This window comes from Dreissena polymorpha, chromosome 5, assembly GCF_020536995.1.
Source record: "Dreissena polymorpha isolate Duluth1 chromosome 5, UMN_Dpol_1.0, whole genome shotgun sequence".
Lineage (NCBI taxonomy): Eukaryota > Metazoa > Mollusca > Bivalvia > Myida > Dreissenidae > Dreissena > Dreissena polymorpha.
This window is the reverse complement of record NC_068359.1, coordinates 52,634,383-52,662,146: the sequence shown is the minus strand read 5'-3', so window position 1 is coordinate 52,662,146 and position 27,764 is coordinate 52,634,383. Positions and strand designations below refer to the sequence as shown.

Genomic DNA, 27,764 nt, shown 5'->3' with positions numbered 1-27,764 from the left:
TCTTTTCAACACATTTATATGAAATATATTAAAGCAATATTTAATAAATAACAATATACACAGAGAGATCAAGTTTTGAGATGTTTTTCCTTGACAGCTGAATGATGTTGGAAAGCACCAGAAGATCTTTGGCCTGAGAGATCAGGAACCCGCTCAATATTCTGAAAGAAACAACAAATGAGCCTAATTCTGGGAATACTGGGTGTATGTGCATAGTGTCATCCCAAATGCCGTATGCCTGGGCAGGTGGCATAAAAGGCTAATAACAGGGGACGAGACTCTCCGCCTACACTGGATTTCCATTTAGAAGAGACTTCATTGAAACAAAAAAATTCATAACAGAGGCAAGTGTCGTCCCTAATTAGCCTGTGTGGACTGCTAATCCGAAATGACACTTTACACACATTCATTAAGCTCAGTTTTCACGGCTCAAATTATCTCCCCTACAGTCTGGAAAGGATGTCAACGTCCTGAATGAAACTACGAATCATCTATATGATATTGCTGGGAAAAAAGAAAAAAATACTGGAGCAGTGCTCTGATTGTTTGAATTTACTTACGGGTTTAGCCGGAATAAGTTTTTGCAGAACCCATCAATAATCACACACCCTTGTTCTCATGAATTGTAAATGTATTATTATCTTCTAAACCAAACACTTGGTGTTTGTACATATTGCTTTGTGCTTTTTACTGGTGAGTGAATTTTACTATAAACTTAATACCAGTGGAGATTTATTTCTCTAGAAATTTGAAATAACTACATAGAAAGTGTCAACTGTGAAATTGCGTGAACATCATAATAAACCTAGGTTGTCCACACAAACACAACTGTTATACACATTTACAATAACTCTCACACATGTTCCATCATTCTACATCACACATTCATAATAATACTGTATCACACTTCTTTTACCTGTGCAGGCCAAATCCATGAGACAAGCCACAGAAACACGAGGTCTAGAATGACAGCTATGACGAACAGTTTGCCTGCTAATGGACCACATTGGTAGTACCTGAAACAACAGTGTGTCGGGGTGAGAGTTTGTCAAAAGACCGTCGCCCTGTGGAAACATGACCCGTGTCTTGACTAATGTGCTGTCCGCACAAGCTAATCATGGATGACACTTTCCGTTTTTAAGGTATTTTTAGTTTCAAGGAAGTCCCTCCTTACCAAAATTCAAGTTTAGGCAGAAAGTGTCGTCCCTATAGACTGTGTGGACTGCTAATCTGGGACGACACTTTACGCACATGCATTATGCCCAGTTTTCTCAGAACGCGACACAATTGGTCATTCGCAAAGGTGGTCAGAGCACCCTGTTAGCTATGAAGTCATGCAAGGTTTCCTGGTCTCATAGGCTAATGTGCACCCTGGGGCTTGAGCAACTCTAGCCACATATGGCAAACGCCCCATTGTCACATGGTGCTGGTAATATGATAATTAAAGAAGAATAGAAGTATCCTTTTCATGCTTTTTACCCTATGTTGTAAACAATTGTGTGTGTGTGTGAAAGTCAACAAAACTCACCAATTATTGCATATTGAAGAAATAGTTTGTTTTCCCTCCAAAATGTGTAAACGTCTTAACCTAGTGTTTCATTTTTGTCTAGAAATACTTAAATAGCAAATGGTTAAGATTTGTAGTATTTGTTTTATTTAATGCTGATCTACAGTACAAATCTACTTTAATTTCTCTAATAAAAAATACCAACATCAGGCAACAACAAATCTATAAATTCTATTGAACCACTCTGAATGTAAAAAACTACAATTGATTGATCTTAGGCAAGGTCAAATCAAGTAATTTTTAAAGTTCAAACCTAGAAATTCTGCTTTTCAATTCCCGATGTGGCATCTGACTGACCATATCATAGACGACCTCAGTTCTACGGGCCACGTTGGGCCATGTGTACATGTTCTGTATCCTGTTGTGGGCCTCCATGGGGGGCATCACGTTACCACGACGACAATCACAGATAGCCTCTTCTAATTTCTCCACCAAGTCTGTGTACAGAATGAGCATACACACAATTTTGAGGCAAAAAAAATGTTTTAGGTGTTAATTTTATTACATGTACACTGCAAATGTTAATGAAACCACTATTTGATAAACTCCTGTTTTAAAAGACACACAGAAGATGAAAGAAGACAGCAATTGCTTGAAGAGGAAACAAAAATGCTTATTAAAGCAAACAGTTTAGCCTCACTCTGATAAAATGGAGCTTAAAGCAAGGCGTAGTGTCACCCCAGATCAGCCTGTGCATTCTTCACAGGAATGGAGCTTAAAGCAAGGCGTAGTGTCACACCAGATCAGCCTGTGCAATCTGCACAAGCTATTGAGCTTAAAGCAAGGCGTAGTGTCATACCAGATCAGCCTGTGCATTCTGCACAAGCTATTGAGCTTAAAGCAAGGCGTAGTGTCACACCAGATCAGCCTGTGCATTTTGCACAAGCTATTGAGCTTAAAGCAAGGCGTAGTGTCACACCAGATCAGCCTGTGCATTCTGCACAAGCTATTCAGGGATGATACTTTCTGCATACACTTGATTTTTGTTTAGAAGAGACATCCTTAAAACATTAAATTCCAAAGTATCGTCCCTGATTAACCTGTGTGGACTGCACAGGCTAATCTGGTACAATACTTCTTGCACATGCGTTAAGCCCCGTTTTCCACGAGTGTATCTCAATTTGTTTGTGCTTTTTCAAAAAGTTCACACTGTAACTGCACTGTGCAATAGGCAGATTTTAGTCAATGTGGTTGTTAAACCATTTCCCCCATAAGAAGTGAAGTGAAAATGGCTTTTGGAACCAGCATAAAAACAGAACAGCCTGCAAGTAACTACTTTACAACTAGAATCTAGTAAGAAAGATCGTTAATTAAATGTAACTTTCTAAAGGACCACACATGCATCAAAATACGTATCTAAGTGGTAATGGGTTATTAACAATATGGAATATCAGGGGTTGGAACAGTTCAATAGAATCTGCGTCCTGATTTCAATATCCTTATTCCCACTGTACCTTTTACACTTGGCTCTGCTAGCTTTATCATCTCGGGGGGTAAGACTTCTGGGACCCCGCCCACTTTAGTGCTCACCACCTGTAACCTAGGCAACAAGCAAGAAAACAATTGCAATGGACTGAACTGCAGGCAGACAAGATTTTATCTTTCTGCCTCGCCTCTTTAGTGAAGATATTACAAATAAAATCCTATAAAATTGAGGTACATTGAGCTTTTGTATAACTATCTTGTAAAATAATAATACACATGTTTATATGGTAGTACCCGGTATATGACATTTTGTTAATAAGCAAAAACTACTTGACACTTCTTACGTCTGTTTAAAGAAACTTAGAAGATTAGTTTAATCTTGTTATTTGCAATAAAACATGCAGTTTTACTCTTGCATATACATATTTAATAAAAACTGTTCTTTAGATCATAACAAAATGGATTTTCTTTTGTGATGATGAATACAGAACTGTGCAAGGCAGGTGACAAGTGGTTGAGACCTACCCGCAACATGCCGCCTCCACTATGGCGATACAGAAGGCCTCAGTGAGGGAGGTGTTAATGAGAATGTCCCCCCTTACCAGAACCTGTAAACAAAATAACTCATTACTTTCTGCATAAGATCCGCGTTCATGGAAGATAAAGCTTAATGCATGTGTGTAAATAAAGCTTAATGCATGTGCGTAAAGTGTTGTCCCAGAATGGCCTGTGCAATCTGCAAGCTAATCAGATTCCATACTCTCTGCCTGTGCAATCTGCAAGCTACCCTTGTCAAAAAATAACCCACTTTCATACCAAAACACACTTAAACCAACATAAAACTGTGTTTTTTCTGAGTTTTTCTTAGCGGAAGTTGGTTTTTGCTAATAAAAGTGAGTTTTATGTGCGCTAAACTGTGCTTAACTGAGTTTAAAGTTGGTTATTTTAAGAAGATGTGTGTTTAAGCGAGTTTTTTTCAGTAAGAAGTCGGTTTTTTGTGTGTCAAAAGTGAGCCTTTTTATTTATGAGTTGGTTTATGTGTGTTTAAGTGTGTCTTTTTGTTTTATAAGCGAGTCTTTTACAACAGAAGTTGGTCTTTTTTTAAACAGAAGTGGGTTTAAGCGAGTTTAACTTGGTCTTTTTGTAAATAAGTTGAGAGCTGCAACGAGGCTTAAAGACTCACTTTAACACACTTTTCAACAAGTTGGTCTTTTGTTTATTAATATAACTCATCAATGAAACAATAATTCTTCAACTGGGTCTTTGTTTGATGTTTATAGCCATAAATAAAACAAGTCAATTGTAAAGGGGCTTTTTTTACAGCTTGTTTGCCATTGTCCCTATTGTACATTTGTGTGCTCCCCATAATTTTTAGGGAATATTGGATGAAAATGGCTCTTTCAGAACATCACAGGTTCACAGATGGACAACAAGTATCACTGACAAAAACTAACAATGGTCAAGCTTAGTTTTATACATGAAAATGAAAGAGTTTGTGTTTCACTTTGAATTTTTTCTTTATGTTTGTTTTTATTATAAACAATATCTTATGATTGTTTTATGTCTTAATTTTTTTTTTTTTTTTAAACAATCTCATATGATTGTTTATATTTGTTTAAAACAGTATTTACTTGTAAAATCTGCATATTTAAATAATTATGGTATTGGAAACATTATTTTGGAAATAATCTATTTATTTTTGTACATAAGTTATGCAAGATTTTGATATTTGCATATGATACCATCATATCCATTTTCTTAATTTGGAATAAAATAATAAAATGCCAAACATTACCTGTGTTACATAAACTGTCAACAAAATAACAAGACAATACCTTAAAACACCCTTATTTCACACCACTAACAATAAACAGATAACAATCTGTCAGGCATTCAGAGCTAAACAGGGTACTGATTATCTAGGGGTAGATAAGGCTACTGATGGGGTCCTAGAGATAAGGCTGTGTGGAATAAGATATAAGGCTTTTGATTGGCTATTGCACTGAGGAAGTTATCTTTTTGAAAACAACAACTTTTGAAAAACAAGCTGGTGTCAGCAACTGAATATTGAGCTAAATTTAATTCAGCAACATTAATATAAAGAAGTGAAAGACTTATAATGGTAGTGTAAAATGTCTTGAAATTCTGTCAGCATGAAGTATTGTGTGATGAAAACAATGTGTTTTTTACTGCAATGTGGAAATCAATAATAAGTTGGTTGGAAAGGAGGTTGAACTGCCTGTTGTTGTTTTTGGAATACTGAAGAACAGTTTTAACAGGTTTGTATTGTCATTTCTTCACCCCTTTTTTTATTTAGTTTATTGAATTAATTATGATCATTATCATATTTATGTATTGTCACTGGGAAATGTAAATGGATAAGTTATTGTATTGCAATTTAAAGGATAAACAACACATTTTGAAGCAAAAATAGATAAACTTACACATGAAAAAGTGTAAATGTTGTGTACAGTGAATAATTATGGTTGTGTTTCATGGTTATTGTCATCTAAAATTTTATTTATATCTATTTCTGGTTATTACTGAACGGATTTCTTTCCCTCTTACTTAATTAGAACTTATATATTTTAATTTTGAAGGTTAAACTCTTGCCACAAGGCAAAATTGACATCGTTGGGAAGATCCTTTGGAAAGAATGTGCATCATCGCCTGCCTGATGTATGGACTTTTAAACCTGGTTTTTACCCTGCACAAGCTGGCAAACTTGAGGGGAACAAGAGTGGGAAAACCTCGCCCTGTCCTTGACCAAGAAAGCTCGATTTGTTGAGAGGTAAACTATACAGGTTATTGCATTTACAATGCCACCAGACCACACAGCCAAATGAGACCACGCATCTTGGTACATTTTCAAACTGCATTTTCTACCAAACGCAATTTCTTTTAATAATTGATGAAAAGTGCTAAGTCACATGTGATCACGGGATTAAAATTTCAAAAATAAACAAACAAAAACAACAAGCAAATAACTTAAATTTATTATTATTAAAGCAACAAGATTACCATAACAGCAATATTTCATAGTTAAGTGGAACAAAAACATAACCAATCAACATGTTTGAAGAATGCCTTGCCCTTTTGAAAGTGATATGGTATTAATCCTTTGCAGATCAACTGGCATAAGAGATGCTCAAGAGGAGAAGGACACAAGCAGCATCAATGGAACAACTACATGTCGCTCCAGCGCCCGCTTTCCAGGTCTCTACCAGCTGCTTTCCAGGTCCCTCCACCCGCCAAGATCAGGTCTAGGTCCCTGCACTGGCTGCTTTCCAGGTCCCCTAGCGGTCAAGGTCTCTCCAGTAGCTGCTGTGCAGGTCCCAACACCGTATGCCGTCAAGGTCCCTCCTTAAGCTGAAATCCAGGTTCCTCATTCCACTGCGGTTCAGGTACCTCCAACAGCTGAGATCCAGGTCTCTGCAGCAGCTGCGGTCTAAATACTCCACCCGCAGTGGTCCATTGCGGTCAAACTTTTGCTTTAAAATCTTCCATAAATGTCTATTATTTTATAATGTATTGTAAAAATAATCTGTTAGTATTAATTTGCGGTGTACTATTTTTGTCATATAAACATAATTTTCGTACACATTGTGTTTTTTTCCCTTTTAACCACATTGGGCTTATAATGAACTGTTGTAATTGCTTCACAAAAACCATTTTTCTAGAACATATCAGTCCAAAATTTTTTTTTTCACACTGCAAAATCCCACAAAAGGCTCACAAAAAAACTACTTTCTTAAAAAAAAAATCACTAAAACACTGTTAAAACCCACAAAAATCAACTTACCCAAACCCACAAATTGCTTTTGTTTTTTTCACAGATAAAATACTGTTAATAACTAGGTTTAAAGCGAGTTAAAAGCATGTTTTCACTGTGAAAAAAACTAACAAAGGCTTGCTTTCAGCTCACTTTTCGCTCACTTAAAAACCGTGTTTAGCCTGCTTATAGCTCACATAAAAAACACACTTTTTACCCACTTAAAACCAACTCCACAGACAGAAGTTGGTCTAAGCATGTTTAAAAAACCTCAAAAAACCAACTTGTAGAAAATCATACTCACTTTAAACCCACTTAAGATGGTTAAAAAACCCACTATGTTGGTTTAAAGCGAGTTAAACCAAGATTTAACTCAGAAAAAACCAAGTCGGTAAGCTAAAAAACCCAGTCGGTAAGCTAAAAGCGTGTCTGAAAAACCCGCTTTTAGCACAGTGCAAATACCACAGAGTTAAACACAGATGCCTGAAAAAACTCACTTTAAACCCACTTAAGACGGTTAAAAAACCACTATGTTGGCTTTAAGCGAGTTAAACCAAGATTCAACTCAGATAAAACCAAGTCGGTAAGCAAAAAGTGTGTTTAAAAGACTCGCTTTTAGCTCGGTGCCAATACCGCAGGGTTAAACCCAGTTTAAAACTGGGTTATAACCGGATTTTGCCCACTTTTTTGACAAGGGTAATCAGATTCCATACTCTTTGCCTTATCTGGATTTTCTTTTAGAAGAGGCTTCCTTTAAAAGAAAAATTCCAAAAAAGTGGAAAATGTCTTCCAGATTAGCCTGTGTGGACTGCACTGGCTAATTAATGGAGACACTTAACACACATGCATTAAAAACAGTTATCCAAGACTGTGGCTCTAATTATCATACCGAACATAAAGGAAAGACAAAACAACACATGATAACACATATTCCTCAACAAATAATTATAATTATATTACCTTCACAATTATTTAACATAAACACAATTTAAGAATTTACTTACACTTTTGGTGAATGGAAATAAATAGGTTCCCCTATTTTGCTACCGAAGGAAACAAAAGCTTTGTGACAAACGTGATAAATATTAATACCTTGACACCGTACTACTTTTACAGCATCGTTGAAGGGGGATACACTCAAGAATGTGTGGATACAAAGTGTCTTGCACATCTGCGCTTCAAGGTGGTGACATATTACAAGTTTCAATTCAATATCTTAAGAAATGTGCTTGTTGTTCACTTCAATAGTCACTCCCAACTGAGATATACAAACTCATTTTTGCAAATAAATAATAATAGATACCAGGGGCGTAGCTGCTATTAGGCACAGCAGGCCCGGCCTACAACTTTTTTTTTAAACATGAAAAATATTAAAATGCTTCAACTTCGAAAACCACATTAAATTGTTGACCCTGATGGAGTGAGGTGTTAGAAATCTGCATTTCACATTGACACAATCCTCAGACAATGGATTCTGGTCTTGTTTAAAGGACATATCTTCCAATTATCAAATCTACTTCTTTCTATGTGCATAGATTCTAGCTCGCTTCTTTTCACGTGACTTGCTGTATCAAGTATATTTAGATCTACAAGTAGATCTACTTGTCTCCGTTTCAACACTACAGTAAGTTGTAATCGATTATCGTTGGATTTTTAAGAAACATTCCGAATGATGTTTATGACCGCGGAAATTTAAAATGGAGCACTTGCCCCCGTATCCCGATCCACTGACTGAATCCGGGTTAGTTCGGTCCCTTGATGCCGAACAAAAACGTGCTGTTATAGACATGCAGACAGTATTATTGGAAAGAATTCCCATGGTTTGACTAGTGAATAAGTGGAGTGTTACACTTTTAAATGTTTCTTTGTTCCATATTGTTTTAAAATTTAGTTCCCTTGTATAAAGATAATACAGTAAAATTTAGTTATCTGACATTGAGATAAAACAGTAAACAAGGGACAAAATTGTCACAAAACCAGGTTTTCATTGTGAAAAAAAATCTGATAAAGGGAGAAAACTCAAACTGAACTTTTGAAATGAACAAACAAAATAAACCCCCTTTGTAAGTTTGTTTTTTAAAAAAATCTATTTTTAGTCGTGGCGACCTTGACATTGGAGATATTGACGTGATTCTTTCGTGCGACACACCGTCCCATGATGGTGAACAAATGTGCGAAATGATTTTAAAATCTCACAATGAATGACATAGTTATGGCCAGGACAAGCTCATTTATGGCCATTTTTGACCTTTGAACTCAAAGTGTGACCTTGACCTTGGAGATATCGACGTAATTATTTCGCGCGACACACCGTCCAATGATGGTGAACAAATGTGCCAAATGATTTTAAAATCTGACAATGAACGACATAGTTATGGCCCGGACAAGCTTGTTCCGCCCGCCCGCCAGCCAGCCCGCCAGCCAGCCCGCCAGCCAGCCCGCTCGCATTCGCCAATCTAATAACCAGTTTTTTCCTTCTGAAAACCTGGTTAAATATCAAAGAAATACAGGCCAAAGTCTTATCTTATTATTTGTCTAGATATGCTGTAAATCTCACCAAAGGCGTTCTAGGATTTAACAATTTTCAGGGGGAGGACCCCCGTACCCCACGTTTTTATGTATTATATCCGGGCCTTCAGCTCAAAAAATGCTAGCTACGTCCCTGGATACCAGGGCTCAACCCCTACACCCAGCACATATGGATATAATTGGTCACCCCTTTCTTGAATTATGTTAGAGTGCTGGGACACACACAGTCCTTTTTAAAACGCAGCTTTATCCATGAAAAAAGCTTATAAACATATAACAAGAGGGCCATAATGGCCCTGAATCGCTCACCTGACTAACTTTGCTACATCAACTTAAATTCTATCAGACCCATATACAATCTCAAGCCAGATTTCATTAATTAATACATTCTGACAAAATTTCATTAAGACGTGATGAAAACTGTGACATCTTTCATCTACACAAGGTTTTACTAGAATTGGCCCGGTGATCTAATTTTTGACCACAGATGACCCAAATACAATCCCAACCCAGATTTCATCAAGATGAACAATCTGGCAAAATTTCATAAAGATTGGATGAAAGCTGTGACCTCTACTGTCTACACAAGTTGTTTTTTTAACTTTGACCTAGTGACCTAGTTTTTTACCCTAGATGACCCAAATTCAATCCCAACCCATGTTTTAACAAGCAAATTTGTTGAATTGATATCCCCCGCCAATATGCTTCTTGACAAAAGGGTTATATTTGACACTGAAAAAAGCATTTTTTCAAGATACAAAGGGCCATAACTCCGTAATTAACACATGGTGTACAATGTCATTTGGTGTGCATCATCCTCTTATCCATATATATACTCATACCAAGTTTCAATGAAATCCGCCAAAGCACTTCCAAGATATGGCTCCGGACACACACAAAAAGCATTTTTCAAGATACAAAGGGACATAACTCTGTTATTTACAGATGGTTTACAATGCCATTTGGCGTGCATCATCCTCTTATCCATATATATACTCATACCAAGTTTCAAGGAAATCCGCCAAAGCACTTCCAAGAAATGGCTCCGGACGGATGGAAAGACGGACGGAGGGACGGATGGAAAGACGGACGGAGGGACGGACGCAAGGACGGACAACGCCAAAACAATATCCTTCCGCCTATGGCGGGGGATAACAAGACAAACATTCTGACCATATTTCATTAGGATCTTATAAAAACTCTGACCTCTATTGTCTACACAAGGTTTTTTATGATTTGACCTAGTGACCTAGTTTTTGACCCCAAATGACCCAAATACAATCTCAACCAAGATTTCATCAAGATAAACATTCTGACCAAATTTCATAAAGCTTGGATAAAAACTGTGACCTCTATTGCCTACACAAGGTTTTTCTATTATTTGACCTAGTGACCTAGTTTTTGACCCCAGATGACCCAAATACAATCCCAACCCAGATATCATCAAGATAAACATTCTGACCAAATTTCATAAAGATTGGATGAAAACTGTGACCTCTATTTTCTACACAAGGTTTGTTTATTGTCTACACAAGGTTTTTCTATTATTTGACCTAGTGACCTAGTTTTTGACCCCAGATGACCCAAAAACAATCCCAACCCAGATTTCATCAAGATAAACATTCTGACCAAATTTCATAAAGATTGGATGAAAACTGTGACCTCTACGGTCTACACAAACAAATTGTTGACGGACGCACGCACGCACACACACACGCACACGCAACGGACACCAGACATCACAAGGTCACATAAGCTCACCATGTCTCATCGTGACAGGTGAGCTAAAAACGAACATATAATTGCTTGGAAGATTGTATCTCAAACTTCTGTTTTAGTCTTCTATTAAGCATTGTTCTAGGAACACATGATTTAACAAATATGCTTTAAATGCCTCCCCCCAGATAAGCCAATTGCAATTCATAGGCTTATAAGGTACTACACTTTCCACCTAAAATGGATTTTTGTATAGAGGAGACTTTCTTTAAACAACTGCATAGGCTTATCTGACACGACGCTATTCATATGCATTAAGCCCTGTTTTCCTGGAAAGTTGCTCTTTTATACAATCCACTGTCCGCCATACATTCCTGACTTGGCTGTGTTCCAGGGCCCCAAGGAAGACAACTCTATCCTGCAGCTGATAGTTCTCCCTCACCTCCTCCAGCACTGTCCTCTTGGGGCCGTCACCACCTGGCCACATACAACAGTGATGTGATCATTTAAACTGCATTCTGGGAAACTAAGGCTTAATGCATGTGTGTGAAGGGTAGTCCCAGATCAGCATGTGAAGTCTGCACAGGCTAGTCTGGGACAGCACTTTCTGTGTTTATGGAATTTTTCATTAAAAGGAAGTATTTTCAAAACAAAAATCAAGTAAATGCAAAAGGTGTTGTCACTGATTACAAAGCGTCAATTTAACAGTTCATCCCCAATAAACAAATGTTAGACACATCACATTTTCTACACAATCAAGCCATTTACTAACTAACAAATCAATGGCAATCAATTGCAATTATTAACAAATTGTATCATATTGAGCAGTAAGTACAATTAACTTATGTATAATTATAACAAGAGCACCCACCGCCTTGCGGGTGCAAACCTATCATCTATTTTTCTTTTTAAAGGTGTACGGACCTATCTCAATTTCAATCACAAAGGAGGGAGGGGTGGAGTGGAGAGGGGTGTTTAGTGTGGGGGTGTGGTCATTTATTACATTATCTTCCAAAAATGCAAAAAAAAAGCAAAAAAAAATAAAAAATTTTTGGGGGGGTGGGGGGATTCTCGGGTGGGATGGTTGTACGGTATTTAAAAATAAAATAATAAAAATAAATATTTGTGTTTTTTAACCATGTTTGAAAAAAACAAGAGATGTGTTCGTCAGAAACGCAATGCCCCCTATTGCACCGCTTTGAAAAAAAAAATGTTTTTTTTTTACCTTTGACCTTGAAGGATGACCTTGACCTTGAACTTCCACCACTCAAAATGTGCAGCTTTATGAGAACACCGCTTTGAAATTAATTTTTTTTTACCTTGACGGATGACCTTGACCTTGAAGAATGACCTTGAACTTCCACCACTCAAAATGTGCAGCATCATGAAAACGCCGCTTTGAAAAAAATAAAAATACCTAGACCTTGAAGGATGACCTTGACCTTGAGGGATGACCTTGACCTTTAACTTCCACCACTCAAAATAATGTACAGCTTCATGAGAAGGCCGCTTTGAAATTATTAATTTTTTTTTTTACCTTGAAGGATGACCTTGACCTTGAACTTCCACCACTCAAAATGTGCAGCTTCATGATAACGCCGCTTTGAAATAATAACAAAAATACCTTTGACCTTGAAGGATGACCTTGACCTTGAAGGATGACCTTGACCTTGAACTTCCATCACTCAAAATGTGCAGCTTCATGGGAACACCGCTTTGAATTTTTTATTTTTTTTACCTTGAAGGATGACCTTGACCTTGAACTTCCACCACTCAAAATGTGCAGCTTTATGAGATACACATGCATGCCAAATATCAAGTTGCTATCTTCAATATTAAAAAAGTTATGGCCAATGTTAAAGTTTTCGGACGGACACACGTCATATATTTGACATTTGACCTTGAAGGATGACCTTGACCTTCACCTTTCACCACCAGATTTATTCAACTTGTCCTTTACTGTCCCCTTATGATAGTTTGCGAGTGTTCCAAGTATGAAAGCAATATCTATGATACTTTAGGGGTAAAGCGGACCAAAACACAAATCTTAGCCAAATTTTCAAGTATAAAGGGCCCATAATTCCGTCAAAATGCCAGTCAGAGTTATATAACTTTTCCTGCACAGTCCCCTTATGATAGTAAGTAAGTATTGCAAGTATGAAAGCAATAGCTTTGATACTAAAGGAAAAAAGTGGACCTAAACACAAAACTTAACCAACATTTTCAATTTTCTAAGTATAAAAAGGGCACATCATTCTGTTAAAATGCAAGCCAGAGTTATCTAACTTTGCCTGCCCAGTCCCCTCATGATAGTAAGTAAGTGTACCAAGTTTGAATGCAATAGCATTGATACTTTATGAGAAAAGTGGACCTAAACGCAAAACTTAACTGGACGCCGACGCCAACACCAAGGTGATGACAATAGCTTATAATTTATTTTATTTTTTTAAATGAGCTAAAAAATGGACAACACTTTACACATGCATAAAAACCCATCTTCCCAGAGTGACACTCATATCAATCAATCCATCCATCCATCTATATGATCTAACTTCCTGCCAACAGAAATATAGCTCACTTAAAAGCGGAGTTATAGAGACAGTTATTTATATTTTGAAAGCTCCACATTAACCACACTAATGTAAAAAAAAAAATACAATTTTTTTAAAATTAATTTTAACAATAAAGTGCTCTATTATGAGATTTGTCATCAATGTTTAAACTTGAATTCGATCAAATAAACATGGTTCTTGCATGGTGCAACAAGCCATCTCCGATAAGTGAATATTTGGACCATACAAAATTGAATCATGCATCTTCTAGTATCAAAGAGCATCTGCAACAATACCTGACAATTAAGGACTGAATGTTTATCTCTTTATTGACCTTGACCTTGAAGGTAACCACATGCACCATCACATTGTACATTTGTTCTAAATTACGGGTGCCACGCTCGGCTGCGAAAGCTTGTCAGATTTTTTTTAGAGGTCACAGTGACCTTGACCTTTGACCTAGTGACCCGAAAATGGGTGTGGCGTGTAGAACTCATCAAGGTGCATCTACATATGAAGTTTCAAAGTTGTAGGTGGAAGAACTTTGATTTTAGAGCCAATGTTAAAAACCTTTACAAACCTTAACACGGACGGCGGACACGACGAGCTGGCTATGACAAGACCTCGTGTTTTCTCCGAAAACAGCCGAGCTAAAAATGCATTCATGTCATGTGGAAGAAACAGTCAGAACAAGTATCAGGAAAGATGGACAGACTAATAGACTGAGGGAAAACACTAATGCCAATAATGCAGCTTCAAGGTGGTGGGGGTGTTCTTATCTGTTTTTAATGTCATATTTTACATATCTATAAATGGTAATACCATCAATTACTATATAAGAAACAAGAGCACCGCATAACAGGTGCCAACGCTCGGCTGCAGGTGCAGTTTTGAATAAATGAAGCTTGTCAGAATTTTTTTATTGTTTTATTTTTAAAGGTCACAGTGACCTTGACCTTCAACCTAATGACCCAAAAATAGGTGTGGCGTGTAGAACTCGTCAAGGTGCAGCTACATATGAAGTTTCAAAGTTGTAGGTGGAAGCACTTTGATTTTAGAGCCAATTGTTAAGGTTTTAGCACAACGCGGTTGGCGGACGAGCTGGCTATGATAACACCAGGGGTTTTCTCCGAAAACAGCCGAGCTAAAAATCAACTTGGTTCATTGTTGAAACTGAATAATGAATCCTTACCAATAATGAACTGTACATCGGGATGCCTCCTGCAGATCTCAGGTATGATCCCTGCAAGGAGATCCATGCCCTTCCTGTAGACCAGCCGACTCACCACCACCACCGTGACTGAAGTCACAACAGTCACAAGACAGTAAATGTAGATAATACATGTTCAAGCTGTCCTTTGAATAATATTGGAAATAGTGAACTGTAAAATCTGGTTCTACAGATCATTGGAAAAAAATCCATAGGACAAAAGTATTATATTTTCCCTATTATTTTCCCTATTATAGATTAAAGGGACATTTTTACAGATTTTGTCATGTATTGAAGTTTGTCATTGAATGCTTTATATTGATAAATGTAAACAGTGGATGTAAAAAGCTCCAGTAAAACATTTAGACCACTCGGCCAGTGATGCTCATACAATTACCGATGTATTTCATACTTTATACAAGCAATCTTTGTAGTGTCACAAAATTAAATTACAACAACAAAACTCTCACAATTATCGATCATTTCCTGTTGCAACGCTTTATAATTTTCAGGTTTTTAAATCGTCAAAAGATGCATATAATTGATATTTTAGAGCATGGTAAAATGTCCAGTATTACTGTTTCCTTTTAAATATCATAACTACAAGAAAATTTGCGAATTTGAAACATTTTCATTTTCTTTGTCAATTTACCAAAACATGGAAAGGTCCCTTTAATATATGTAATAAAAGTTAAGTGACCCCTGGGGTCTGGTAGATTTAGACCCTTAAGGTATGATTTGAACAAACATGGCAAAAGACCATCGTTTTCAAAAATTACATAAAGGGGGAAATAATCAAGAAATACAAAACCTCAGTGAGGGCCCTATGGCAGAATAGTGACCAGCCAGGCAGCCCCTTTGGCTTCGGTCAATACTTTTTGGGGCTGCCTGGCTGGTCACTATTCTACCATTGGGCCTGAAGTGAGGTTTTCTATTTCTTATATTATACGGAACATTTTGTGCAGATAAATGTCAATAAATAACAAGAGCACCGCCTTGCGGGTGCAGACCGCTCATCTATTTTCTTTTTAAAGGTGAAGGGACTCTCATTTTCAATCACAAAGGAGGGAGGAGTGGAGTGAAGAGGGGTGTATAGTGTGGGGTTGTGGACATTTATTACATTATCTTTCAAAAAAGCGAAAAAAAAAACAAAAAAAAAAAAATCGGGGGGGGGGGGGGGGGGGTATAGTGTGAGGGTGTGGTGATAATTTGTGAGATGATCTTAAAAAAAAAAAAAAAAAAAAAAAAAAATCAAAAAAAAAATTTTTGGGGGGGGGGGGGGGTGGGGTGGGGGGGGTGGGGTGGGGGTATAGTGTGAGGGTGTGGTGGTCATTTGTGAGACAATCTTAAAAAAAAAAAAATTAGGGGGGGGGGGAGGGGGGGGAGGGGGGGGAGGGCACGGGGGATGGTTTGGGTGAAGTCTATTGTGGTATGTCAGGTAAGAGTAGTTTCATCAAAGTATCAATCAAATCTAATCATAAATAAAGAAGTTATGGCAATTTAGCAAACTTTAATAATTTGACCTTGAGAGTCAAGGTCATTCAAAGGTCAAAGTAAAATTCAAGTTGCCAGGTACAGTAACCTCATGATAGCATGTAAGTATTTGAAGTTTGAAAGCAATAGCCTTGATACTTCGAGTGGATCGAAACACAAAATTTAACCATATATTAAAAGTTACTAAGTCAAAAAAGGGCCATAATTCCGTAACAATGACAACCAGAGTAATGCAACTTGTCCTTTTACTGTACCCTTATGATAGTTTGTGAGTGTTCCAAGTATGAAAGCAATATCTATTATACTTTAGGGGTAAAGTGACCAAAACATAAATCTTAACCAAATTTTCAATTTTCTATGTATAAAGGGCCCATAATTCCGTCCAAATGCCAGTCAGAGTTACATAACTTTGCCTGCACCGTCCCCTTATGATAGTTCATAAATCTTGCAAGTATGAAAGCAATAGCTTTGATACTGTAGGAATAAAGTGGACCTAAACAGAAAACTTAATCAAATTTTCAATTTTCTAAGTATAAAAAGGGCACATAATTCTGTCAAAATGCCAGTCAGAGTTACATTACTTTGCCTGCACAGTCCCCTTATGATAGTTAGTAAGTGTTGCAAGTATGAAAGCAATAGCTTTGATGCTTAAGGAATAAAATGGACCTTAACACAAAACTTAACCAAAATTGTCAATTTTCTAAGTATAAAAAGGGCACATAATTCTGTCAAAATGCATGCCAGAGTTATCTAACTTTGCCTGCCCAGTCCCCTCATGATAGTAAGTAAGTGTACCAAGTTTGAATGCAATAGCATTGATACTTACTGAGAAAAGTGGAACTAAACGCAAAACTTAACCAAAATTTTCAAATTTTTAAGTATAAAAAGGGCACATAATTCTGTCAAAATGCACGCCAGAGTTATCTAACTTTGCCTGCCTAGTCCCCTCATGATAGTAAGTAAGTGTACCAAGTTTGAATGCAATAGCATTGATACTTTCTGAGAAAAGTGGACCTAAACGCAAAACTTAACCGGACGCCGACGCCAACGCCAACGCCAACGCCGACGCCGACGCCAAGGTGATGACAATAGCTCATAATTTTTTTTCAAAAAATAGATGAGCTAAAAATAAATAACACAATATAATTCTATAAATATTTATCAGTTACTTTTAATAATATGTACCGTATTATTGTTGTGCGCGAGTTGGACACGGAAAAATTTGCTTCTTTATTAATAAGTTCATTTTTATTGTAAAACATTTCACATATTGAGATACATTTTATATAAAGATAACTACTTATATCAAAGACAACATGTTGCAAAACATTGATCCCAAATATAGCATTTAATTTTTGTATTTTTAAGATGTGATTAATAATAAAAATCACACACTCGTGGCCTGCCGAACGAATCGTTACTATTAATTATATGTACGGTATTAGTGTTGTGCGCGAGTTGTCTCTCTGCGATAGTTGGACACGGAAAAAAATCTCTTCTTTATACAAAATTCAATTTGTTTTGTAAAATATTTCACATATTGAGATACATTTTATTTAATAATATCTGCTTTAATTACAGACAACATGTTGCAAAACATTGATTCCAAATATAGTATCTTATTTTTGAAAGTTTTAAGATGTGATTAATAAAAAAAACACACTTGTGGCCTGCCAAACAAATCGTGCGTTTACCCTAAGTATATAAAACACAAATCTCATCGTTGTAAAACTTGCACAAATGTTACAAATAACTATTCTAGAGGGCACTATTAGATGCGAGCACATCTTGTCAGCAGGCGCTATTATGAATATCGCCCGCTGACTAGATGTGGGCGCGTCTTTACCGGTCACTATTCAAAATAACAGACCTGTGTAGTTTATGTACGCAAAGAAGAAACACATTAATGTGAGGTATAATATATGACAATTAGAGGGGCCCAGTTTTGAGCCAAGTGACATATGAGGTGCAAACACTTTATAAAGACCATAAAATGATATTACATGCCAAATATCAAACACATTGGCCCTTATGTTTCAGAGCATTTATTGTTTTTACTAAATACATATAAGGGAAACAAGTTAGCCCAACAGTGGGAACACTTTTGACTGAATGAACATGATTGGAACACACATTTTAAAAAAAAACATCATATGACATAACATGTAAAATACAACTGTGTTTTCTACAAACGTAAAATACTACTACATAGATACCTACTTTTATCAGGGTCCCTCTGAGATGGGTCTGGTATAAACATGGAGGCCTCTACTGCATTCGGTATCACAGACACTGTCTCCGGCTTGATGGCCGCACGTAACACAGTGTTCTCCTTGCTGAAGAATCAGTCATATCAGTTTAACTTAATGTTAAATTGAGAGTTGACAGCAAACTAGTATTTGTTAATCCTTTCCCACTCAAAAGCAAAGTTAAAATGCTATCTGCAATCTGCGAGTCTGTTCAAGTTTCATTCAATCAAAATCGGATCTGGTAATCGGTCCCATTCCCAATGCAAAAAAGGAAAAAAAATATTCCCAAATGAGAGCTAAAAATTCCCAATGGAAGGTTCCCCCCCCCCCCAAAAAAAATTTTTTTTTATAGATCACAAAAGCTCTAAATCTCAACTTCCATCTATATAAGTAGTTCAAGTAGGTAAATATAAAACTGCAAACACTTGTATTCTCAATTTTGAAGATTTCTTTAGCAAAACAACAACACTTATTTCCCAAATTTAGTCAAAACGCCGCAAATTTTCCAAATCAAAATGGGGAAAAAGCACACCAGGTTTTATGCTGTTTGCTCTTATCAGTATCTAAGGGTTGGAATGAAACCTTAAAAACTTGAATACAGTGATTAAGACCTTTATTAAGTTTAACTTTCTAAGGGAATACAAATGCGTCAAAATACAAAGTGGTAAAGGGTTAAATGTTTGTATATTAGTAGTGTCATGCTCAACCCTCCATGTGTCAGTGATAGGGGAAATACAATAGCCTTGCAACAACCAATATTTTAAATGTTATATTAATTTTCAATGTTTGATATTTAATCCATGGAAGTTTCAGCTTAAATGTTACAAGAATTCCAGATAAAATTATAGTGGAAACTTTTCCTCATGTTAGTACTGCCTTAATATTTGGTGAACACATGGTCTGAATGTGCACTCATATATATGCACTTGTTGCATATAAGAAGCACAAAGAACAATCATGTGACGCTATACAAAAGGCATAAGTTTGGATATTTTTTTAGATGTATTTGTTTCTTATATGTCACCTGAACAATATACATTATTTTCGTTAAGATTACGTGTAGGTTCTTTAAAGCTGATTCATGATAAGTATGAATCAAATGACATATGTGAAAAACAACACTTTTATTACAAATAAAATCACCTAAACACTAACCCACGTGTAAGGAAATAGGCCGGGTTATCACAAACAAACATTTTTTTAAGAATGGTCCAAGTAAGGGTTTTGTTTATTCTGTTTAGTATAAAATCAAACAAGGCTTGTAAAACAATGTGAATTTGAATAAAATCATATGAGGTAAATAAAGTATTATTTTATTCAAAATGTCCTCCTAGACCAAATTTTCACACAGTTCAGCATTTGTTTCTTTAAAGTGAATTATTACCGGTAAGTAACAACCCTTACTCTTATCATGAGGGAAATGAAATCTCTAATGAACTATAAAGAACTATGAGTATACCTTGTATGGGACACACAGATTGCATGATGGCAGTCGGCAAGGGAGAACTTGAGGAGTTTATTAGTGAGAATGGAGCTTGCATCAGCGAAGCCGAACAGTGAGTGATCTGTGAACACGGTCTTCAGGCCCATGTTACGTGCATGGAACATTGCTTCATGGGCCATAGTGGAAAATGCCTGGAAGAGAATAGATTGATTGTCATACTCAAGACAACAAGCTGGGAAATTATACGGTAAACTCTAGTGTGTATTTTTAACCTGTCTACATGTATTTTGAATATTATTTCAAAAAGTCTTTAAGCCTATGAGGTGAGTTCTGGGAAAACTTGGCTTAATGCATGTGGGGAAATTGTCTTCCCAAATTTACTTGCGCTTTTAGCACCAGCTTATTAGGGTAGACACTTTACGCCAAGAATCGAGTTTTGTTTAGAAGAAATTTCCTTAAATAAAAAATTCCATTAAAGCTGAAAATGCTGTCCCTGATTAGCCTGTTGAGGCTGAACAGTCTAAATTGGGACTATGCTATAGGCACATGCATTAAGTCCTATAAAAAAGGGCACATAAATCTTGAGATCACTGAATGTCCTACCGAATGTCCATGCACAATGTGGATGTCCTCTCGTATGAAGATGTTTCTCAGCAGGGGCAGGGTGGTAAGAATGGTGGGCAGAACACACTGGTTATACATGGTCGGGAAGGGTAGATAGTACACCTGAACAACAGTGAGCCGTGTTCTGAGAAAACTTGGCATAATGCATGTGCGTAAAGTGTTTTCAGATTAGCCTGTGCAGTCCGCACATGCTAAACAGGGACGACACTTTCCGCTATTATGGTATTTTTAGTTTGAAGGAAGTCCCTCCTTACCAAAAATCAAGTTTAGACGGAAAGTGTTGTCCCTGATTAGCCTGTGCAGACTGCACAGGCTAATTTGGGATGACAATTAACACACATGCATTATTGATTAAGCCCAGTTTTCTCAGAACAAGGCTTAGTGTGATATTGCTATGAGAGCTAGCTACATTTATTGCATTTAACCAGCAATTTTTATTTTATATCCCGCATTTTTTTTTATTCTGATAAGTATATTAATTTTAATCTCAGCAACCAAGCTATAGTCATTTTCAAGATTTGAAATTTTAAGCACATAAGTTTAGTGATTTAACGTTAAGTATTTTCTTCATTGGCTTCTTCATCTGATGAGAGAACTAAGCGTTTCAATATGCCTTAGGCTTTTGATGTCATCAAGCTAAAATAAATATGCTTAAACTAAACAGACCTTGAGCCCATTCTTGAGGTACCTGACCCCCCTCCGGTTTCCATAGAAGTGTGTGACAATTATGACCTTGTGACCCCTGTTGATGAGGCACTGGGACACGTGGTATATGTGACTCTCCACGCCACCTTGGTTCGGGAAGAAGAAGTCTGATACCATACTGAAGAAAATGATGCAGATTGCACAAATAAGTTTCAGGACTGGTAAGTGTATTGTCATTATAACATGGGTTTAGGAGGGGCATATTTCTTGCAAAAATTTACAATTTCTTTAATAAAATGAGGGTGTGGCATGACACAAGATATACCTTGAAGGCTGAGAGATGAACAACATTTGGAAGAGATAAGATGTTATCCAATAACATTTTAAATGCAATGGCTTTTAATAACTTAAACAATAATAAAACAAGGCTATTGTCAAGCAATATGGTCCCCTACCGGCTCCACCATTGTCAGAAATTCCACCATTTTCAGGATTTTTTTTTGTTGTTGCCATAGCAACCACAATTTTTTACGTAGGAACAAAATGAAAATGAAATAATGTGCTTTATGTCCATATTGCCATCTATCCATGTTGCAAGTTTCATGAAAAAATATTAAGAACTTTTACAGTTATCGCAGGATCCAGAAAAGTGTGACTGACTGACTGACAGACTGACAGACAGAGCGCAAAACATTAGTCCCCTCTGGTGAAACCGGTAGGGGACAATAACTCAAGCTAAAACAATACTAAGTAAATGGAAGTACATTCAGCGATTTTTTACCCTTCTTTATAAAGTACCTGTAAAATATACTTTCCCAATTGAAGAAAAACTACAAAATTCCCAATTGCCATCTGAAAAATTCCCAAAGTAAAGAAAAATTTCGACCATTTTTCTCCAAAAGTGCATTATCTGTAAGTTAATAAACAAGAGCATCCCATAACAGGTGCAACGCTCGGCTGCGGGTGCAGTTGTGAATATTGACCCAAAAATGGGTGTGGCATGTAGAACTGATCAAGGTGCAGCTACATACCAAGTTTCAAAAATGTAGGTTGAAGCACTTTGATTTAAGAGCCAATGTTCAAAACCTTGACAAAATATAAAGGTTTTAGCACGATGTGGACGACACGACACAACAAGCTAGCTATGACAATTATACCTCGGGTTTTCTCCGAAAACAGCCGAGCTAATAAAATGAGCACTGACACTGAACATTTCAAGCCAAAATGAATGGAAATCAGTATTTGAGTTAATCTGTTCTATTGATACCAAGCAATTAAAAAAACACATAATTCCCAATTTGAAGATTTCATGACGCGAATTTTCCCAATTTCAGGGGTTATTGCGCTAATTTTTCCCAATTGGTATCATGGTACCGGTACTTTTCCCAATTGGGTAAGAAAAATCGCTGACGTTAATTTACTTTTTGCATTTCTTACCATACATTATATTTCATGGTTGTTTGCTGCAATGTAGCAGTTAACTCTGATGTTTCAGTTTTACTGTCAGGAGGAGTGAGTACATCTGCTTAACTGAAAGTGTTCAACTGGAAAAGTGAACATGTATGTTTGTGTACAACAAAAAGCAATTTCAACATTCAAATAGTATTGAATTTTTAGTACTTTCACAAACATGTTATTGTTGTTTTTTAAATTTAAATCCTGCACTAAAGCTAAAATATCCATTATATGCATCTTTTGACGAAAAAACCCTGAAAATTAGAAAGCACTGCCACGGGAAACAATGAAATAATTTGGATAGTTTTGTTGTTGTTGTTTTTATATTTTGTGACAATACGAGGATCGCTTACATAAAATACATCACTCATTGTATCAGCGCATACATGTAGATAAACAAGTGATAGAAGTGTCAGACTTTTACTCCAGAGGCCAGTGGTTCGAGCTGAGTTGAGGGTTCCTTTTTTTTTCTTTCTTTAATTTTATTCTAGTTTTCGACTAGAGCCTTTTAGATCCAACGTTTACATTTACCAATATCATGCATTTAATGACAAACTTAAATATCTGCCAAAGTCTGTGAAAAAGGCCCCTTTAATGGTGATGATTCTATATCTGTCTCTAACCAAAAGCAACTATGGCATTTATTATATCATTGTACATGTACAAAGATCAGATGTGCGCATTTTCTCTAACTTAAAAACAAGTCATGAACGCTGTTTTAAGTTTCTATGATATGTACCCAGAACAAAATGAGTGTGTTGGATACCAGACACACAGCAAAATTGATCACTGTATGATGAAGTGATTTCACTGTATTTCCAAGGATAACATATCACTTTGAACACATTTATTTTTTTTGTATTATTTGATAAAAGCATTTTATTTATTGTGTTAATATTCTTGTGCTTGCATATAAATGTTATTTAATATTTGTATTGCCATAAATTACAATGTACTTAATTATGTCTGTACTGAAAACACTAGCATCATTAAATTTAAATGCTTACAAAAGCGGAAAAGAAATATAATATGATGATATAATGTTGTGTTTGTTTGCATGAATTATATATATATATAATACAGTACAGTCCACGCGTTTTCCCTAAAAAACGCGCTCCCTCCGCGGGGGATTTATCTGCTAGAGAGTGATTCCGCGGCGGGGAAGGCGAGGTGTACTCGCTAAAACGCTTGGCATGCCGCCAAGTAAGCTAATACCCGCGACGTTTATTACTTAAGCCTAGTCGGTAAATGCAGACAATTTCCGTTCTTATCAGGACACCGCCGCACGACACCGCGGTAGCAGTGTGCTACTGTGCATGCCAAAAAATAAAAACATTGTAATTAAAAATTGTTTAAATACTGTGGGTTATAAAAATAAAGATAATTGTTTGAAAAATAAATATATGTTTTTATTCACAGGTACGTCTATTATTAAATATGAATGAATATTTGACACGTTAAGCATTTTGACAAATTAATATTTAATTCATAACACGTATAACACAAGAATAAATGTTCCGTAAATATCCAAATGAGAATAATAGTTTGTAATCCGAAACGCGCTTCTGATTTTTAATGCTTACACGACGTTTACAAATGCTTCCATTATACAGTCATCATGTATATTTGAAATTTTCTCGACATAAGCGCGCGAAAATTATGCTGCAATGTACAAGTTCAAGGTGTATGCGTGGAAAGAGTGCATGTATTGATTTTTTTATACAAACTTTGTAGCACAGAGAACACTGAATTCTGTTGATTTCGGTTAAAAGTTTCTTTGGTATTTTTTAACACAATTATATCGCGAATAATTTGATAATTCATCCAAATTAATTTCAATTCAAAAACGCTGTATCTTTATCGTTACGGTATTTTAGTAGAGTAATTATTGAAACAGTAATTGTACTGTATACTGATTAAAGAGAACATCTGGAACGGAACTGGATTAAGTGTTTGGCGTTTTGAAAACATGCAAAGCTTGTCTACTGACCTATTGTGTAGACTGCTGTCTGTGGTGTTTTGACAAAAGGGATTATCATGTGTGAATGTCACTCTGCCGATTTGGTTCATAATTGACCACTCGCCAGGTGTCAATCATACTCACAAAATAATCAATAAGATTTCGTTTATTGCGGCCACATGGTCCGACAAACAAAAACACAACTTAGTGGGCGGAGCGATCTCATATTTGGCGACTGGTCAATGATAATTACTGGTAATACATTGTTTGGAATGTCATTATTTTATATACATAAGTACTTGTAATGAATGTAATTTTATTTGAAAATCAGGAAGTCAAACAAAGTTAAATTGATCGTGTTAAACACGGAGTTTCCTCCGCTTGCACAACGCAGAAGGCCGCAGCGTCAGCTTATCAATTTGCTGATCATTAACCTCAGCAGCACCAATCATGCAAACTCCGCGCATCGCAGGACGTTCTTAATCTCCCTCCGTGGGCGTGTCTGCGGAAGTAGCGAGGGAAATAGGGGAAAACGCGTGGACTGTACCGTATATATATAACCTTACAGCAACAAAGCTTAATGTATGCAGTGAAGAGTGATAAGTGATAATTTAAAATGGCTTTAAAATAGCTCAGTTTTTAGTTGCTAAAGATTATTAAACTAGAGACAAATACTGAAATAGGGCAAATGAAAGTTATCACAGCGAGATACCTGACAGACCTACAGTTAAGGTGCGTATTTGCGTAAATACCCAATGTACAATTGCCAATTACGCATAGAAAAATAAAACCATGCGTACCGAAGCCCAATTGAAATTGCCGATTACGCATATCATATTTTCCTGTGCGTAACAAGTAAATCTGTCCCGGAAATACCCGGGTCCAAAATATGGGGTTCATTCCGCTTTGTCCAAGCACTTTCAGTATAACCTTCAGCACAATAATATGTACAGAAGAAAGCGTCTATGTAACTATGTGTTATTGTTGTGAAAATGTCAAAACCGCGAGGCTGTAAAAAGGGAAACAACGTATCCCAGGCACAAACAAAATCAATTTTAAGTTATTTAACCGCGAGCAACACAAAATCAGAGGCGGACACAATTGTAAACTAATTCTTGACGATATTGTGTCGGAGGAAAGCGTTGACAGTGCTTACATTGCAAGAAAACTGGTTGAAAAATTTGTCGAACTTTTTTTTTATGGATACATAATAACACCACAGGTGGAAGTAACGTACCCTGGATAGTATTTTTTTTTTTGGAGCCCAATATATTCAAATAAATATATAAAATCATGTTTAATGGGAAAAAAATGACAAAGAGCCATGAAAAAAAAAATCCCGACCCTCTGATATTGGTATCATAACAAGGTCATTAACTAGAATTTATCATAGACCTGTCTTCGCTGGCCGCAAAAATGTCAAAAGTAGCTTTAATCAAAAGCATCCATTGATCCTCCTATGGGCAATTGGACAACCTTTCAAAAAAAGTTAACTTCAAAAATATCTGTCCAGCCGTTAACTCACAGTCGGTCAAAAAACGAGCAATATTTCGAGTCCGTTTGTCAACCCGAATAAATCTTCTACAGACTTTCAAACAAAATTTTTGATTTTTTGCCTCTTAATCGATAGCTCGCGTCCTATTCCTTTGAAACAACGAAGCTAGTCAAATAATGCATGCATATGCAACCACTTACCCCTAAAAACTAATTCCAAAATGTTATATTTTCTTTGCAACAACTGTTTTAACTCTAAATTTGATTTACTTGAAAACGAAAGAAGCCATCGCTCTTGAACCCGGCTTAGCAGTGAATTACACTGACAGAGCCAGGCACATAAATATGCAATCAACAACAACAACGATGTTTTAATAAATGTGAATAAATGGAAATTACTTTTCATTCTGATTGTTTTGGAATAAGTTTTTAGGGGTAAGTGGTTGCATATGCATGCATTATTTGACACGCTTCGTTGTTTCAAAGGAATAGGACGGGAGCTATCAATTAAGGGGCAAAAACTAAAAAATATTGTTTGAAAATCTGTAGAAGATTTATTCGTGTTGACAAACGGACTCGAAATATTGCTCGGTTTTCGACCGACTGTGAGTTAACGGCTGGACAGATATTTTTGAAGTTAACTTTTCTTGAAAGGTTGTTCAATTGCCCATAGTAGGATCAAGGGATGCTTTGGATTAAAGCTATTTTTGACATTTTTGCGGCCCGCGAAGACAGGTCTATAATAAAGTCTAGTTAATGACCTTGTTATAATTCCAATATCAGAGGGTGGGGATTTTTTTTTTCATGGCTCTTTGTCAATTTTTTCTCATTAAACATGATTTTATACATTAATTTGAATATATTGGGCTCCTAAAAAATATATATATGAAAAATACTATCCTGGGTACGTTACTTCCACCTGTGAATAACACTAGATATCTGAAACTAATCAATTAAGAGTGGAACTTCAACCAGCTCATTTTGGTAAGCATTTGAGAATTTAAGACAATGAAAATACCAAATTTTAATACAAAAATACCCAATTGCCAATTAAATAACTGGGTTCCGACTTTTTTGTACCCAATTTAAAATACCCAATTGGACTCAAAAGTAGTGGGTATTTACAATACTCAGAAAAGTTATTTGGAGCTCTGACCTGATCTGACACATCATGTTGTTTTATTACGATATTCAGTTTATTATATAATCAACAGCATTAAAGCAAAATTAATTATTCATATTATCATAATAGGACTTGCAATGTTGAAAAAAAAACTTATGCAAAATACACAATTGTTTGTTGAGGTTGTTGTTGTTGTTCTGATATATTTAGGTCCAAACGGTTCATGGCAAAACAAAACGGATTTCAACAAACTGTTTAACTTAAATGTTGTCACTACATTCCCTGGTAAAATCATGCTTGTTATTTGAATTTGTGACGAACATATGTGTTATTTGTTCAATTATATACAGTGAATTAAGTATCAAGTGTTTCATCCTGTGTTTTGTTTTTACATAAGTGAACTTTTTATAGTAGGAAAAACATCGATCATCTTATTTACACTCCGCAATGCCACAACTAATAAAGGTTCTTACGTCTCCCTTTTTTTTTAATTTGCTAACTCATA

General features: G+C 36.2%; 1 protein-coding gene and 1 long non-coding RNA gene across 7 annotated transcripts; one reads left to right on the top strand and one right to left on the bottom strand.

Moving 5' to 3' along the window:
- LOC127831716 (phosphatidylinositol N-acetylglucosaminyltransferase subunit A-like) lies at positions 1–27,460 on the bottom strand. Of its 5 annotated transcripts, none has more exons than XM_052356751.1 (13): positions 27,426–27,460; positions 22,665–22,757; positions 21,249–21,405; positions 20,562–20,684; positions 19,974–20,149; positions 18,486–18,601; positions 14,754–14,861; positions 11,380–11,486; positions 3,518–3,600; positions 3,022–3,107; positions 1,821–2,004; positions 917–1,016; positions 1–161 (listed from the first exon to the last, which is right to left on the bottom strand). In XM_052356751.1, the coding sequence occupies exons 2-13, from the start codon at positions 22,679–22,681 to the stop codon at positions 69–71; spliced, it is 1,350 nt and encodes a 449-aa protein (XP_052212711.1). In that variant the 5' UTR covers positions 22,682–22,757; positions 27,426–27,460; the 3' UTR covers positions 1–68. The 5 variants fall into 5 exon arrangements, with proteins under 5 accessions (XP_052212711.1, XP_052212710.1, XP_052212713.1 ...); XM_052356750.1 differs by having other exon boundaries at positions 27,293–27,442; XM_052356753.1 differs by lacking the exon at positions 27,426–27,460 and adding an exon at positions 27,293–27,413 and having other exon boundaries at positions 22,665–22,771.
- LOC127831721 (uncharacterized) lies at positions 4,575–6,591 on the top strand. Of its 2 annotated transcripts, XR_008026470.1 has the most exons (3): positions 4,575–5,271; positions 5,593–5,783; positions 6,120–6,591. It is a non-coding gene; the product is annotated as an uncharacterized LOC127831721 (long non-coding RNA). The 2 variants fall into 2 exon arrangements; XR_008026469.1 differs by having other exon boundaries at positions 4,575–5,783.
- Positions 27,461–27,764: the final 304 nt, after the last annotated feature.

Bases quoted from the DNA above. Each gene is read 5' to 3' on its own strand.
- LOC127831716 (XM_052356751.1), bottom strand. The intron at 3,601-11,379 runs GTATGGCGGACA...TTTTGTTTACAG, and splicing joins AACACAGCCAAGTCAGGAAT to GTTCTGGTAAGGGGGGACAT. The intron at 3,108-3,517 runs GTAGGTCTCAAC...CTTGTTGCCTAG, and splicing joins GTGGAGGCGGCATGTTGCGG to GTTACAGGTGGTGAGCACTA.